Genomic DNA, 15,774 nt, shown 5'->3' with positions numbered 1-15,774 from the left:
CGCGGTCACGCCCGCCCCCCACTCCTAATTGGGCTCAAGCCGCGCCCATCTCCGCGGCGAACCAATCAGGGAGTGACTTCCGGCGGCGGGGCGGGCGGGGCCGTGCGGCTGCGGCGAGCGGCGCGTCGGCGGAGCCGCGCGCGGGGAGGAGGCTGCGGGGCCTCCCGGGGACGCAGCCGCGCCGCGGGGCCTGGGCTGTGCGCGTTTAACCCGCGCGGGGCACCCGGGGCACGGGGCCGGGCGAGGAGCGCGGCGGGAACTGGTCCCGGGCGGAACCCGCCCGGCGCTCGGAGGTGCAGACTCCAAAAAAAAAAAAAAAATAGGCCTTCCAAAAATCCTGTGTTGTGGTGCTCTCAGAATCCCCAGAGGTTTTGGTGCAGTAGCACCGCGAACACCTGGTTTGGCGGGGGAACTTTTTTTTTTTTTGGCTTTTCAGAAGCCAAAGCAACAAGTCTGTGTTAGGTTAGGGCTTGTTTTCTGCTTGATTTCAGGAAATGGTTGTTTGGATACTCAGGTATAAAGCAAGAAAAGGAATGAAGAAGGTTACATTGATGCTGGATAAAGACTGCTTATCTTTGTATCAGTCTTAAGACTTACAGGTCTGCAAAGCTGCACTGAGAGCAAAAAATATCACTAGGAAAGTAGCTAACACCAAGATCTTTGTTTCCTTTTTTTGCAGAAGCTTGTAATCTCTTCATGTAGCAATGGCTTAAGAAAAAAAGACAGTGTTGAAGATAGAATTCTCTATTCCTTTAGTTCCAGGGTGGGCAAAACCCATTCTGGACAGCAGAAACTGTATTCAAGCTTTTTTTGATTAACGTTGCAACAACAAACTGGGTAACAAAAGAAAACAGGTACAGAAAAGGGCATCTAGACGTATCTGGATACTTAGAAGAAACATTGTTGACTTTTGAGGTTTTTGTTTTTGTTTTTTGGGAAATGGGTAGTTAATGTGACCATTAATTTTGCTCAGAAAACATCAGACCTGAAGAGAGCTGTTACTTGACTTCAACTTTCACTTTAAAAAGAAGTAAATTAAATTATCTTTAGTTGAGATTTGCAGTAGCTACTCCTTACCTCAGCAACAAAAGGACAGTGCTTGATTTCAGAGCACTTAACTGGGTTATTGCCAGCTTTGGTGACATGGTCTAGTTTAGAGTGATGCTAAACCTCTTTGAAAATACAGTTTCTTATTTTGCTTTGCAACAGATGCAATTCTGTGTTCCCATCAGGCTGTTCCAGCAGTAATTGCAGTGACAAAATTCTTTGCTCTAAGCTCCAGGTTCAATCTAACAGCTGTGGTTTAAAAACCAGGGCTGTTTCCAAACAAGTGGTTTGGTTTGGGGTTGTTTTTTGTTGGGAGTTATTGACTTTTAAAAGTGACAGTAATGGTTTTCTTGCTTGCTATATAAAATATACAGAAAAACACTGACTCAACATAATTAAGAAATTGCCAAATATGTTGAAAATGCTAAGAAAGTACCCTTTGTCCTAAAGTTTGAAGGATAAAAAAGACTTTTCAAGGAAAGCAAAAAGTGGTTTTGTTTGACTTTAAGTGATTAACAGATTGGGTTTTGAGGGTTGTGTTGAGTTACCACAATATTAGTGGTGTGAGGATAACTTCAAACAATTATTAAAAAACACTTCCTATAATTACAGTCTAATACCTTATAACGACACATACATATCCACCACAATCTTAACAGATTAACAATACATACTATAAAAAAATCAAATAGAAAAGATCTCTCACCACATTAATAAAATCTTATACTAAAAGTCCAAATAGACTGTGACAATAACCCAAATAACAAAAAACACTCCTCGTAATAAACCTAGAAACCAAACCAGTGTTTTACTCTGACCCACGAGGAGCTTCATTGCAGCAATTAACTGGACTTGCAGATGAAAAACCTTTAACAGCAGCGTCACAAACGAGTCTTAGTGGAGCTCACGGTGTTCGAGGCGTGAGCAGGTGCCAGGCTGGATGTGCAATGAGCTCTTGTCTGTCCCCAGCTGTGCCGGGCGGGCGGAGGAGCCATGGAGCGCTTCGCGGTGAAGTCGGCGCCGTCGCGGAACCGCTCCAAGACCGCTCTGTACGTGACGCCCCAGGACCGCGTGACGGAGTTCGGCAGCGAGCTGCACGAGGACGGCGGCAAGCTCTTCTGCACCTCCTGCAACGTGGTGCTCAACCACGTGCGCAAGTCCGCCATCAACGACCACCTCAAGTCCAAAACGCACACCAAGAGGAAGGCGGAGTTCGAGGAGCAGAACGTCAGGAAGAAGCAAAGGACTCTGACTGCCTCCCTGCAGTGCAACAGCGCTGCCCAGACAGAGAAAAGCAGTGTGATCCAGGACTTTGTGAAAATGTGCCTGGAGGCCAACATCCCCCTGGAGAAGGCCGATCACCCCTCCGTGCGAGCCTTCCTGTCCCGCTACGTTAAGAACGGCAGCTCCATTCCCAAGTCGGAGCAGCTAAGGAAAGCCTACCTGCCTGATGGCTATGACAATGAGAACCAGCTCATCAACACCGAAGACCGCTGAGAAGAGAACTGTTTTCATCCTTGTTGTGAAGTTTTACATATTGATGGTGTGGTTTATTTTTATATTCATGCATATATACAGTGTTACATATTGATTTTACAAGCTATTTTGTATTCTTGTAGAAATGACAATCTGCTCCTGAACCTAGCGGTGTGCCACAGATCGTTGCTAACCCTGCTGTAGACTTCAGAGCTACATTGATGTAGAGCTCACGAGGAATGTAGGGAGCATCCCTGGCATGCACCTGATCTCTGTTCAGCCCAGAGGCTGAGAAAAAGGCACTTGAATGGAGCACCCCACTTCACAGTGCATCCAAGAAGACGGTGTGGTAGGGATTGCTACTCGTGTCCAGTCCCTGAGTGACCAAGAAGAGATGCTGCACCTTTGAAATGCAAGAAGCTCTAGGATGGTTAGTTAAAATATCACTGCTCTGTTGGGGGAGGACTATTGCAACTTTGTATTCAAGCTTGGTTAACGTTTTGAAACAGGAAACATTTTTCTTCTAGAACTCTCTCTTATGCTGTTTGGTGCAACTGTGGATGTATTCATTACCCAGCTTAACCAGCCAGTCTCTTGTGCTGACCTCTGAACTCCACTGTTCTCATAAGGCTGGGAGTTCTGCAGGTTTGCCGTGTCTGCTTTTCTAAAATCACTGTTCCTTTGTCTTGGTTTCACATGCCCCCTTCCATTTCAGTGCCAATATTTGAAAGCTGAGTAGACAAACCTGTAACTGAGTGTGGTTTGCAGTGCAGCTGCTGTCAAGTGAAACTTATGCTGGACCAAATTCTTAGCAGAGAAGATTAATGCCTTTTTCCTACTAGCAGGACTCAGCTAAATATAAATTGGGGATGGTAGAAGCACTAAACTGAGGAGTTGGGAAGTTTTTTTCATTGCTCACAGGAGAAGAGGCTGCTCCACCTTTCCCTGAAGGTCCTTTACACATCTGGCCTTATCATCAGCCTTTCAGTCAAGGGAGGTGAAGTGATTAGAATTAATTTTAAAGCAGTTACTGCAAAAGTTCTTCTGTACTTGTAAACACAAGTCAGAAGGCACATACACTTGGAACTTATAATGGAATTACAGACCTGGGCTGTATTTCTTACTGCCATGGCCACATCTATTGGATGGCAGAAAGCAAAATGGGAAATTGAAGAATTTCAGTAATGTTACTCTCTCCAAAATCTAGTAGTTACTAAGCTATTCCAAATGATGATGCCAAATAGTTCACCTAACACAAATGTTCCATAAAGGTTTGGAATGAAATGAGGGAGTACTGTGCAAAGTGCTGGAATACAACTGACCTCTGCCTGCTCTAGATCTGGAGATGCTCTGGGCTCAGACAAGTGCCAAGCATCTCCTGGGAGCACAGGAATCCTCCCTCTCCACGGGTACAATGGCACAAGGATGCTTTAACTCCTGAGGGTGGAGCCAGTTGTCCAGCTTCCTTTCCCCAGCAGAGTTTCACAGCAGTTTATTTACAGCAATACCAAGGAACTGCTGAAAAGAGACAAAATAATCAGATTATTTTGGGTTTGGAGCTATTTCCCAGCTGTTTCTAGAGCAGTCTCCTTTGCTGGGCTGGGAGAGACTTGCATACTTAGTAACAATTTTTTTTTTTGTGCAGTTAGTCTGCAGAAATGCACTTGTGTTCCATGTCCTGCTATGAAACCTGCTGGAATAAATGGACAAAGCTAAAAAGCAGAAGGTTTCTTACCCATGTGCATCAATCCAGGGGTGCTCAGCCCACTGCTGGTCTAGGACTTCAGACAGAATAACAGTAGCAACTTTTTAATCTAATCCTAGAGATCAAGATATGCCTTCCTAAATATAATTTTTTATTGCACAAGCTTGGGTTTAGCTTAAAATCCTTAACTGCCTTGGGCTAGAACTGTTTAATAAATCTTCTGAAGCCAAGTGAAAGGTAAACTGCCAATAGCCTTTTCTGTCCTGACAAGAACTGAAAGCATTTTCTCAGAGCTGCTGTTTCCTTACAGTGAAACAACATCCTTGCTTTAATTTTTAATCTTCATTGAAACCTCAGCAATGCTATCTTAGAATTGAAGCAAATGGAGAAGAATGGGATATTGAGAAAAGCAGCTAGAGAAGTGGGATGGGCAAAAGGAATTTGGGCTGGTTCACTCAGTTTTGCTAACATGGGATTTTTCAGGCTGCACCCCATAAGAATTTTATATAAGATTAGATGCTGTGTTCTTCCCTTGACTGACAGACTGACAGACATTTTGAAATGCTTCATGGGAACATTAAACAGGCTCCTGCATAACTGAAAAAAAAAAGAAGAAAAAAAATCAAGTTGCTTTCAAATTTACAGTTTTACATAAAAATGAAGCAATTGGCAAGTGTCATGGACTCAATTTGCAGGACACTGCTGTCTTAATAATAGGCTATTTTCATTTAAAAGTAAAGCCACAATACTTTTGAAGCTTTTCTGAAAATCAGGACATTGATCCATTGCAACAGTCATTAATAATGGGTAAAGCTATTAAAAATAAAGCACTTCCAGGTAATCTAGAAAGAATGAATAAGTTTAAAATCATGAACATAACCCTAATCATCAAGGCATTTTTAGAGAAAATATGAGTAAGTGATTGCATTCTGTCATGAAACAGACTCCTGCAAGCACTCAAATTCAGAACACCAGTTCTGAAAGTTCTTTTCACCATTCACTTTTGCCAAAAGTTCATTTCATCATTCAGTTTTGCCAGTATGGCTGCAGTTGGATAAAACATAACTTTCTTTTAATTGCTGTTGATCTCAGGGAAGATTTACAGCAGAAGTTTTCTCATCTATCTAAACCTAAGGAATAACTGAATCCTAGTTTTGAGGCTGTAATGGAGCTGTTTGAACGGTCACCATGGGGGATTAATTTCTTGTGCAAGATGTATTTCCTGTAAAGAAGAAAACTCTCAGAAGTAAAGGGAGGATGGTAACAGTGTTAGCTTTTCACTTCACAGCCAAACGTAGGGACAATCTCTAAGGGATACTTCCTGCCATGTGGTTTTAGGGATATATTTGAGCTCTAAATGTAATAGAAAAAAATTAAATAAATATTTTCTTCTCTGACCAATACTTAAACTAATTGAGCCAAATTATCTAAAATTAGTCCCAAGTGTTTTTCCTGAAACAACACTTGCACAGAGTAAAATACAAACACGACCAGTCTCTGTTGTGTGACTCCTTACATGGACACAGCATGATAGTATCAGCTAGCATGTTCTTGAAAAAACAGGAGCAAGCTTCAGAATTTTTAATCATTTTGAAGCCTGTAATTTGACAGATCCCATGGGAATGTGAAGCATTCAGCATAATAAAAGGAATTGATTTCCAGTGGAGAAAGAAACTTGTTCTGCACTGTATGGGATATTCTCATGATAGAAAGACTGGTTTTAGCCAGAGCCCCTTTTAGCAATTCTGTTGAACTGAAGAGTGAGATGCTCCCTGTTAGGTTTTGCAGCACAATGAGCTGCTTTTCAGGAAAAAGGATAAAAAAAAGCTGGAAGTTTGGCAAGGAATCTCTACTTATATTGCATATAAAAAGAGGCAAGTCTCACTGTTGTTGCATTCACATTGTACTCACTGCTACTTACTCTGTGTAATTTGAGTGCTTGTTGTCTTTGTACAATTTTAAAGTCGTGTCTAACTTTCAAAATATTTTTATTTTAACAAAGTTTCTCACTGTAATAGTGCTGTTAAGAGTTTAGTCTCTTTTGGTCTGATGAAGATGCTTTATTTTTGTTTTGGTGGTAGGGATGTTTTGTTGATGGTGAGTGGCCACAGAAATGGTTTTATTTAAAAAAATAAGTCATGAACTTATGATTAGATACTAGAGTGAGGCTGAAGATACCTGGGTCCTGCAGTGCCACAAGACTCCCTGTAGGAACAGTAAGACCAGAGTAAGTGATTTAAGTTTTTATATTAAAACAATACTGAAGAGAAATACTTTACATTGTAAAGTTTTCGCTTGGTAATGAAAAAACAGTCTCTTTAAAAAAAAATAAAGGTATTCCTTTTTTATAGAATTTATGCATAATCTCTTACTTTACCCTAATCAAGTGGATTAAGAACGTGGTGGTTCACACAGAGTGGTGTAATATAAGACACAAGAAATGGATGGGGACAGGAAAATTGAAGGAGCTGCTGCTGCTGTAGCCTAAGGTGACATCAGATATTGAAGCATTTGTTTGATTTACCTGTGCAATGACACTGAATTCTGTTTCAGGACTGGTTATACAAAACCTCTTGCTTCCTGTCAATTCCTGATTTTCTTCATGGTGACAGAAATTCCCTAATGATGCCTTCTGCTCCAAGTGAATACCAGGTGGAATAATTGTTGTGCATTTTGACACTGCAGTAAACCATTTGTAGGTACAGGATCTTGCAGCTACCCAAGGCCTCAGATCTTTTCAGGAAGGGCTTCTGCAATGTGGAAGAATCCAAAAAGGTCACAGTTTGATCCCTCTCCCTTGGGGACTTCATGAAAATTGAGCAAATAACATCAACCCATCAAAAATTATCATCAAGTGTGGGTTCGATTGTTTACACATTTCTTTTCCTGAATTCTGACTTGTCTTGACATCTGAGGATGGATCAATGATAAATTCAGGCAACCTCTTGACTGATGAATTTATGAACCATTATTTTCTCATTTTCAGTCATTTCCAGGTCACAGCACATTAAGATCAAGTGCTTTTTGTTGTGAAATGGAAAAGCAGAATAGAAATAAACATACCCTTTATAAATTTTTTTGTGTGGACAATTCATGTAGGAAAATGCTTGCAAAAATCAATGTATCAGTCAGGATTTCTGTGGAAGCTGATGCAGAACCAGGTGAAACAAATATTTAAAGTTTAGTAATTAGGCCATGCTAAATTCTGATGGTACCATTTTACCTTTTTGACTGAATCAAGGCAGTTCAATCCATATCCTGGATGCAGTAGGATTAAGTACACACAGCTTTCAAATCAGTGATATTGATAATTAGGTCTGACATTTGTTATTTACATAGGCTGAAGGAGAGTCAATCTCTGACAATTTTGCTTTTACTTTTTTTCCTCATCCCACCACTTTTTTACAAGGGGTTTGGAATTTGTAGCTTGTGTGGCCACCTCTTTCATATCTACAAGCACATCTCAGGTAGAAACAGAAAGTGCAGGGTGAGGGTTGGAATACAGAGAGCTACTGCAGCTCAGGTGAAAATACTGTTCAGTAGCTCTGTTCAGAGCTGACAGAAAAGTATTTAGGGACTTTAGAGGTTTTTAGGAGGGGTTCATATATTGGTTTGCCTCAAGTGGTTTTTCAATCTGTCCTCCAGTGTACAAAATAGCTCCAATTCAGCATTGGATTTCACTGCAGTAACTGACACCTTCTCACCTCAATTCTTCTATAATTAGGTTTAAATTGCTTCCTCCCTACCCTTATTTCTGAAGGCTGTCATTACCCCAAGACAAATCCAACAGCTACAATACCCATGGTTGCACTTAGGGAAGTGTTTTACAGACAACAAAACCCCCAGTGAAGCTTTAACCAGCTCTGGACAGAATGAACTGAGCCCCCTTGTGAGAGCACCCAAGCTCAGCCAACAATTCAGAACCTGGCTCAAGATGTGTGCTTTGGTTTAACAAGGCTCAGCTTACCTCAGAAACTGAAACTGCTGAGGGAAAAGTGGGGGGATGCAAAGAATCTCATGTTGTGAAGGACTTGCATCAAAATGAAAGAGCTGACCCCTCCTCTAACAGGGAATTAGAGGAGTAAAACTACAGGGGCTACCTTGGCTGGTGCAGCAGTAAATCCCGAGCTCTGTGATCACCAGTGACAGGCACGGAGCTGATGGGACACTGGAATATTGCTGCTCCTTTAAGGCACTAAAACCTCCTTCATGCAGTGTTAAAAGGTAATTTTCAGCAGACTTCCTGGAGCCCACTCTCAGAACGCTGTGTCTCGCTCTGTGGTTTCCTGCAAACAGGAAAAATACAGCCCCAAAATAGAACGTTGGTCTTGTCAGAAGAAAAACTGGGGTGGGACAGAAAGAACATTGCATAGAATATGGTTGGGTTTTTCTTTTCACTTGCCTTCAGTGAAGTAGCAACAGCCATGACAAAGGGGACTGAATCAGGTAAAGAACATTTCTGTTTATAGCAATCCTCAGATCTGAATTTCACCCCATATTTTTGGAGCCTCTTCCTCCAAAATAATCATATTCAACACAAAGAACTGTGCTAGTTGAGTTTAAATTGAATTAGTTCTTTGAATTCAATTGCACTGAGGGTTTTTAAACTCCTGACATCTCTTAGGATTCAGCAAAGAAGTTACTGAGTTACTACAGACAGTGCAAATCAGTACCCATCTGGTGACATCTTTTCCTGCCATCTCCCTTTCCTAATTATACAATTTAGGATTAGGACTCTCATTCCTTACTTTGACAAATACTTATTTTACATTTACTTATTATTTACTATCCCTTGAAACATGCTTTTAAAGCAAAACTAGACTCTTGCAGTGTCTCAAATTGAATTTTGTTAAAAAACAAAATTTAAAAATCTGAATTACCATTTGGAGATCAAAAATATCTCATTTGTATCTTAATAATACCATAAAAACAGAATGGCTCAAGGTGGTAATTAAGTCTCAACAAGAGAAAAACTTCCCTGGATATCCAAGTTTTCTGTCAGAGCTGGCTGTGGATGCAACCACCAGGTGTCTTCAGTGCACAAAAATGCAATTTGTGGTAGGAGAGTTTTGGTTCAAGTGGAGCCCTGCTGTGTGTGCAGTAACACTCAAGGAGTTTTTTCCATAAATATTTTCCATTTAGGCTGGATTGGAGTTTCTGTCAGGCTTTTTCAGCTCCTCACAAAATTTTCAACAGAAAAAAGAAACCCAAACATAACATTTCAGAAACTTGTCCCATTATTTTTTTCAAAAATATTACTCTGGGAAAAAATCCTGATAATTTAGACTTTGGTAAGCATTTCCATCATAACCAGAGGTGACAATTGCTATATACAAAATGCCTGTTTGCTTTCAATTTGGTTCTAACTTTATGAAGAAACTTTGCATGGGCAACGTTTTTGGGGAGGTTCAGCTAAGTGCTTCAATGTCTTAAAAATATTTAGGGGAAAAAAAGGACATGATGAGAAAGAAACACACAAAATCCAAATTACTTGTCCTTATGAAGATGCTGAGAACAAGCAGCAGAAACAATCATCCCTTACAGTGCAGATTGTTGTGTAAATAATGAGTTTTTTCAACTTCTTAATTGACTGATGTTGAAGTCATGCAGAAGCACTGAAGCAGTTTAAAATCCTGCTTTGCATCCCTCCTCTCTGCTATCTTGTTTCTTGTAAAATCAAAGCCTCGTGTACAGGAGCATCTTTCAAAAAACAAATTGCAGCTTTGTTCATTACTCTGTGCGGGGAGGCAGGAGCCACAGAAGGGGAGATGTTTTTTAAACCCTCAGGATCACTTTTTCTTCCCAATGCCCAGACAACAAAGGTTTCTCCAGTCATGTTGATAAAAAGGATATTCCTGTAGATTCCTCAGGAAATGCTGGCTCAGAGCAATTATCAAGTTTACAGTAAGATGTGGCCTCATAATTAAACCTGTCTGTAGCTATTAAACATTACAGGTGGAGAAGAGAAGCCAAAGCAGTGCTCAGTGCACCCTGGAGATAATGAGTCATTTTATTACCATAGCAGAGCCTCCTAATATAACTGAAGAGGATGATAATGATAATCACTGGGAAATATTCAGTAACTGGCTAGATAAAAACTCCAGCACCTGAGGACAAACTACTTTGAACCATGGCCAAAGGTTTTGGTGGCACCCAACCCTGAGCTTGAAATCTGGAAATCCTACAAGCTCTAGGTCCAGTCTGCAGTCAAATTATCCTTAACTTGACAGTGTAGCTGCAATTATTTAGCTTAACCATATCTAATTATCATCCCACTTTCAATTCCAGAAGTTTTTGAGTAAGAGGCTCTGCTAATTTGGACTGATGTGAGGACTACACTCCAGTAGCCCCCTATGACAAAGCACTGCTACAATGACACAAATTACTACAAATATCAAAATAATATTTATAGGAGCATTACACAAACAAAAGTCTTGCAAGTCAGTCTCTACAGATCCACGATGGATTTTTTTTTAATTCATTTCCATCTTACCTCTTACCCCTTGTTTGGTTTTTATTTTGGTCAAAAGTAAGCTGGGAGTTGAAGCCAACTTATTTAAGCTTTGTATCCACAGACAAAACAATGAGAGCCCCAAAAACACCCTCCAGTGTACACCAGAAAAACTACATTAGTGTTTCTTTAAAATGGGGAGAAAAAAGTGAAAAGGACTAAAACTCAATTTCTATTTGCAAAACTGCATTCCTCAAAAAATCCCAATGGCAATATAAATACGTACAGTTACTAAAATAAAATTTTCCATCATTCCTTGAGAAGCCATCTCTGAAGCTTGGGGAAGGTGTTGAATGAGCTGCAGAACTGTTGTGCTCATTACAAGGGACTGAAGAATTGGACAATCCTCCTTATCTGCTGCTGGAACATCCTCACATGTTGGAAGAGATGAGAAGTTCAGTACCCTGAGTATTAAAAGTATCTGACAGCTGTGTGAGAACAAGTGAAACAACTCCTAGCTCTGCCTTCACATTTTGCACTGTATAAAGTGCCACTGTATTTCCATCTGTGCACTGATCCAAACTTCCTCCAAATGCTTTTGTGCTGAACTCTGAGCATCTCTGTATTTTAACCAGGCTCTTTCTTCATCTCTGAAGGTCAGAGGGACATGGAAGACTGGTCCTTAATCAAGGCCAAAGTGATCCGTGCTGAGAACGCTGATCCTGGGAGAGGAAAGAACTTTATAAGCCAACAGAAGGATATCTTAACACTGCTGCTTGCAGTTTGTTGTGAATGCTGATGACAACTGAAGGCTACAAATTAAAAGTGATACGTGTATTAACACTGCTGCTTGCAGTTTGTTGTGAATGCTGATGGTGTAAAATGATCCTGGTTCTGACCAATGACAACTGAAGACTACAAATTAAAAGTGATACGTGTGCATGGCTTGTAGAAGTCAGACTCTCTGGTGTGTGGCATTGGTATTGTCAGAGGATATTAGATCATCATGAACCCATTGATATTTTGTTCCCTAGTTCACTTTTTGGGTTCATTTCTTTCTTGATGTTTTGCTTGTAATGAGTAAGTGCCTGCCATTAGCAAAGGGCAGATTGCATTCACTTCAGTGTTTACCAGCTGACAACTCTGTGTTCAGAGTTTTTTTCATTTTCTTCATGCCTACTACCTGGCAGGTGAAGAGAAGTTATCAAGATTTCCTGAATCTGAGGATTGTCAGCATCTCTTGTCCTGCTTGCCTGGAAAGTACTTGTGTGCCTTTTAAGCCACTTTTCTTCATTGTTTCCAAAATTTCATCTGCAATGGAAAGTGCAGTGTTTACAAATGAGTTGAAATTGGTTATAGAAGATTAATTCTAAAATATCTGCCAAGTTGTTAAGCAAAGTTTACAAACTCTGTCCTCCTACTCTTTCAGACAGGAACTTTTATGGAAAATAATCTCCCACCAAGCACAAATACAGCTCACAGTTTACAAACAAGTTCAGTGTTTTTCTAGAATTCTGTATGAAGCTAAACTGTAAGAGGAAGTGAAATTTGTAGTACCTTCTCAGAAAAGCTGCCTAATAAATCAGGTGGAAAGAATAATCCTGACATTACATGATCATTTGTGGCCATCAAGCATTAGATCAGAAGGAACAAGTCCAAATCTTTTCTCTACATCTGTAAAATGAAAGACATCACATTTCACACTAAGCCTTTTTGGTTAACACCACCATTCTCTTCCATAAGAAAGAACTGGTCTGGCATCATTAACTGATTCAGACTTAATTAATCCACCTTTCAAAATTGGAACTGAACTCCTGCAGAGCTGCTGGGGTCCCACACCACTTTCCAAACTAGCTTGGGGAGTTCTCAGTTTTGATAAATTTGCTTGCATTTTTGGTCGAGCTGTGATCAACATTTTGATTTATACCACATTAAACCTGGTTTGGCCCATTTGAATGTCCAAGGACAGTGATCACCTGGATTGTTTTCTTTAATTGTGACCAAGTAGAATAATCCTCCTGGTGAAAGCAGGTCTGGTACTAGTGGGAAAACTCTATCCATTACTTCTCTGCCCTGTTTGCCCCCAGCCCAGGATGCCTCTATTCCACAGCTTTTCACCTAGGAAGAAGGAAAGCAAAGATTGTCATAAAACAGAATGACAGAACTGTCACAACCACAGACAGTAGCAATTTTTAAAGAGTATTTCAAAATTTTCCTACCTCTTCAGAAGGTGTTACCACATATGGTGGGTTAAACAGCAGTAGATCAACCTTCCCATTTAATCTTGGGGATAATCCTTTGACCTGTAGGTGAAGTTGATGATTATGTGGGGTTTCTTTTAGGGAACATGAATAATACGAATGTTTTGTAAACATATAGTTACATAGTGTAGTTGTTCAGCCATTTTAAATCCCAATTATTGTGGCCTATACATCATCTTTTATAAACATAAAAGAGTTAAAGAGATGAGAAAAATTAGCTTTTCTCCATATCAAATTTTGTAAGAAACTAAAGGCAAAAGCAGACACAAATCAGAAAAGGCTGAAAACCAAGAACTGCATAACTTTACACAAAGGGCTATGATAATGTCAGGCCACTATAAAATTTCTTGTCCAGCACTTTCCAAACTATATCTACAGATTTATTTAATTAATACAGTGAATTTTAGAGCTTAATTTTGAATTTTAGAGCTTGAGTAGTTGGTTGGGGGTTTTTTGGCAGGGGGTGATGTCCAGAGGTCCTTTCCAACCCTAACTATTGTGTGACTCCATGATCTGCAGTAAGTATTAAAAAAATACACAAACTATGAAAGAGACACTATTGAAACCTCTCTCTTACCAAGTCAGTGATGACAGGCTGCAGGTGGACATTGTTAAGGAGAGCTGTCTCCTGGGTACAGTAAGCTGCCATGGGGTTGATATCTGTGCATCTAAAAGGGAAATATTACAAAGTGTAAATTATGGGCTACTGTACCTGGAAGTTTAACCCTATGAACCACAAGCTAGTTTATAGAATCACAGAATATTCTGAATTAAAAGGGACCCACAAGGATTAAACCCAGCCAACACAAGTGTAGGCTTAGCAATTTGTCTGAGAAATGGGAAAACGGGTTTCTAGTCACAGCACTACTCATTTGTTACAGAACCTGAAGTAAATCATTCAGGCTGCACCATAAGCTCAGAAATGCTCAACAGGCTCTCTTTGCTTTATGTATCTATAGAATTGAGAAAAGAATAGTTTTTAAAATGCAAAAATGATAAATACGTATGAGAGGGCTAAAGCATCCTGAGCTAAGCACCCTTTATCATTGCATGCAGCAGTTTAGGTGCTGTTATACTTACATGTACAGTGCACTGGGTCCAAGGATGGAAGAAGCCAGAAATGTTGAAACCACACCAGATCCAGATCCTATTTCAAGGCAGATCTCGACTCTAAAGAGAGAACACTCTGGATGACTTTTGTTTGTAACAGACACAGGATTGGTCCAGACAGCATTATAGAATATGCTGTCCTCCTAAAGGACAGAAGTACAGAATCACAGAATATCCTGAGCTGGAATGGACCCCCAAGGATCATCCAGTTCAACCCCTGGCCCTGCACAGACACCCCAACAATCCAACCCTGTGCATCCCTGGGAGCGTTGTCCAAAAACTTTCTGAGCTCTGTCAGGATGGTGCTGTGACCATTCCCTGGGGAGCTTTCTCCAGTGCCCCACTCCCAGCCTCTGGGAGAAGAACCTTTTCCTGATATCCCGACACAGCTTCAGGCCATCCCCTCAGCTCACACCGAGCAGGACCAGTGCTGACTCCTCTGCTGCCTCCCATGAGAAAGCGGCAGAGAGTGACGAGGTTCCCTCTTCTCCAGGCTGAGGAAGCCAAGTGCCCTCAGCCCTTCCCCATCTCCTCAGCCCCTCTGGAACTCCCTCACAGCTTTAACACCCCTGTGCCAGAAATCCCCTCTCCGCTCACCTCTCCCGGCTCCGCAGCCCCTCTGGAGCTCTCTCATGGCATTAGCACCCCTGTGCCAGCAATGTCCCCTCAGCTCGCTCCTCCCGGCTCCTCTGCCAGCCCTTCCCCACCTCCGCAGCCCCTCTGAGGCTCTCTCGTGGCTCCTGTGCCAGCAATCTCCCCTCAGCTCACCCCTCCTGGCCCTTCCCCATCTCCGCAGCCCCTCTGGAGCTCTCCAATGGCTTTAACACCCCTGTGCCAGCAATGCCCCCTCAGCCCGCCCCTCCCGGCTCCCCTGCCCGCCCAGCCGCACCGAGCCTCCCGCAGGCTGCCCGCGTCCCGCTCCAGCGCATCGAGCAGCAGGAAGGTGTCCTCGGCCGGCTCGTACACGTCCCGAAAGGGCCCCCCGGGGCCCAGGTGCTCGTAGCGAGGGGTGGGCAGCGCCATCCCGGCCCGCATCCGGGGGAAGGGGCGGGACGAGGGGAGGAACGGGGCGGGAGCGTCCGCAACCCCTCGGGGAGGCTGGGATGTGCTGGACCCGGAATTGCAGCGGGTGCGGTGGGATGTGATGGCCTCTGTGCAACACTGAGCACCATCGGTGTGTTTGGTGTCCCCGCCGCCGGTGTCCCTGAGGGCGGAGAGGGAGCGGCGGTGCTGCTCCTGCTCCTGCTCCTGCTCCTATTCCTGCTCCCGATTTCCGTGCCGGCTTCACCAATGGTGTTTCCATGGCCAAAACGACCACAGGGAGTCAGCACAAACCCGAAGGAAAGAGCTGCTGAGGAAGTTTCTGAAACGCGCGGGGGAAACCTTGATATTGACATCCAAAACCGCTCTGTTTTCTAATAATAAAAGGACTATATTTCTGTGATTCTTAGCCAGTGTGAAAAATGTGTGGTTTATGATTGGCTTTTCGCAAATATTATATGTATTATGTTGGAAAGTTATGCTGTATTAATTTTCTTAAGTAGTTTGCTAAATATAGTTTTAGGTTATAGCATAATGTTAAAATAGAAACGGTGCTATGTAAGATATTTTTTGCTAAAGAAAGGACTCACACCAAGATAGCAGCCACAGGACACCTAAATCTTTCAGAGAAAGACAATTTATTGCCCCATTATCAGAAGAAACTAATTTCTTCCTGCCTCACT

At 41.9% G+C, this 15,774-nt stretch overlaps 2 protein-coding genes across 4 annotated transcripts; one reads left to right on the top strand and one right to left on the bottom strand.

Moving 5' to 3' along the window:
- Positions 1 to 933: 933 nt before the first annotated feature.
- On the top strand, positions 934 to 7,301 carry CGGBP1 (CGG triplet repeat binding protein 1). Its single transcript, XM_039713161.1, has one exon. The coding sequence runs from the start codon at positions 2,041 to 2,043 to the stop codon at positions 2,542 to 2,544; it is 504 nt and encodes a 167-aa protein (XP_039569095.1). The 5' UTR covers positions 934 to 2,040; the 3' UTR covers positions 2,545 to 7,301.
- Positions 5,569 to 15,100, bottom strand: N6AMT1 (N-6 adenine-specific DNA methyltransferase 1). 3 transcript variants are annotated; one of them, XR_005627907.1, is made up of 9 exons: positions 14,940 to 15,084; positions 14,021 to 14,110; positions 13,518 to 13,608; positions 12,899 to 12,982; positions 12,656 to 12,797; positions 11,863 to 11,990; positions 10,966 to 11,401; positions 8,329 to 8,514; positions 5,569 to 6,978 (listed from the first exon to the last, which is right to left on the bottom strand). XR_005627907.1 is itself a non-coding variant. In XM_039713160.1 (7 exons), exons 1-6 carry the CDS (start codon positions 15,083 to 15,085, stop codon positions 11,884 to 11,886), a joined length of 660 nt encoding a protein of 219 aa, XP_039569094.1. In that variant the 5' UTR covers positions 15,086 to 15,100; the 3' UTR covers positions 9,930 to 11,401; positions 11,863 to 11,883. The 3 variants fall into 3 exon arrangements, 2 of the variants coding, with proteins under 2 accessions (XP_039569094.1, XP_039569093.1); XM_039713160.1 differs by lacking the exons at positions 5,569 to 6,978; positions 8,329 to 8,514 and having other exon boundaries at positions 9,930 to 11,401; positions 14,940 to 15,100; XM_039713159.1 differs by lacking the exons at positions 5,569 to 6,978; positions 8,329 to 8,514; positions 12,899 to 12,982 and having other exon boundaries at positions 9,930 to 11,401.
- Between the last annotated feature and the right edge of the window lie 674 nt (positions 15,101 to 15,774).

Source organism: Passer montanus, unplaced genomic scaffold (assembly GCF_014805655.1).
Source record: "Passer montanus isolate IOZ18808 unplaced genomic scaffold, ASM1480565v1 scaffold28, whole genome shotgun sequence".
In the NCBI taxonomy this organism is placed as follows: domain Eukaryota; kingdom Metazoa; phylum Chordata; class Aves; order Passeriformes; family Passeridae; genus Passer; species Passer montanus.
The sequence above is the reverse complement of the archived record's forward strand: the minus strand, read 5'-3'. Positions and strand labels throughout refer to the sequence as shown.

Coding starts and splice junctions, on each gene's coding strand:
- CGGBP1 (XM_039713161.1), top strand. CDS start 2,041: ATGGAGCGCTTCGCGGTGAAGTCGGCGCCGTCGCGGAACCGCTCCAAG.
- N6AMT1 (XM_039713160.1), bottom strand. CDS start 15,085: ATGCGGGCCGGGATGGCGCTGCCCACCCCTCGCTACGAGCACCTGGGC. Junction 14,111..14,939: donor GGCAGCCTGCGGGAGGCTCG/GTGCGGCTGGGC, acceptor TTCTCTCTTTAG/AGTCGAGATCTGCCTTGAAA. Junction 12,983..13,517: donor AGCCTGTCATCACTGACTTG/GTAAGAGAGAGG, acceptor CTTCACCTACAG/GTCAAAGGATTATCCCCAAG.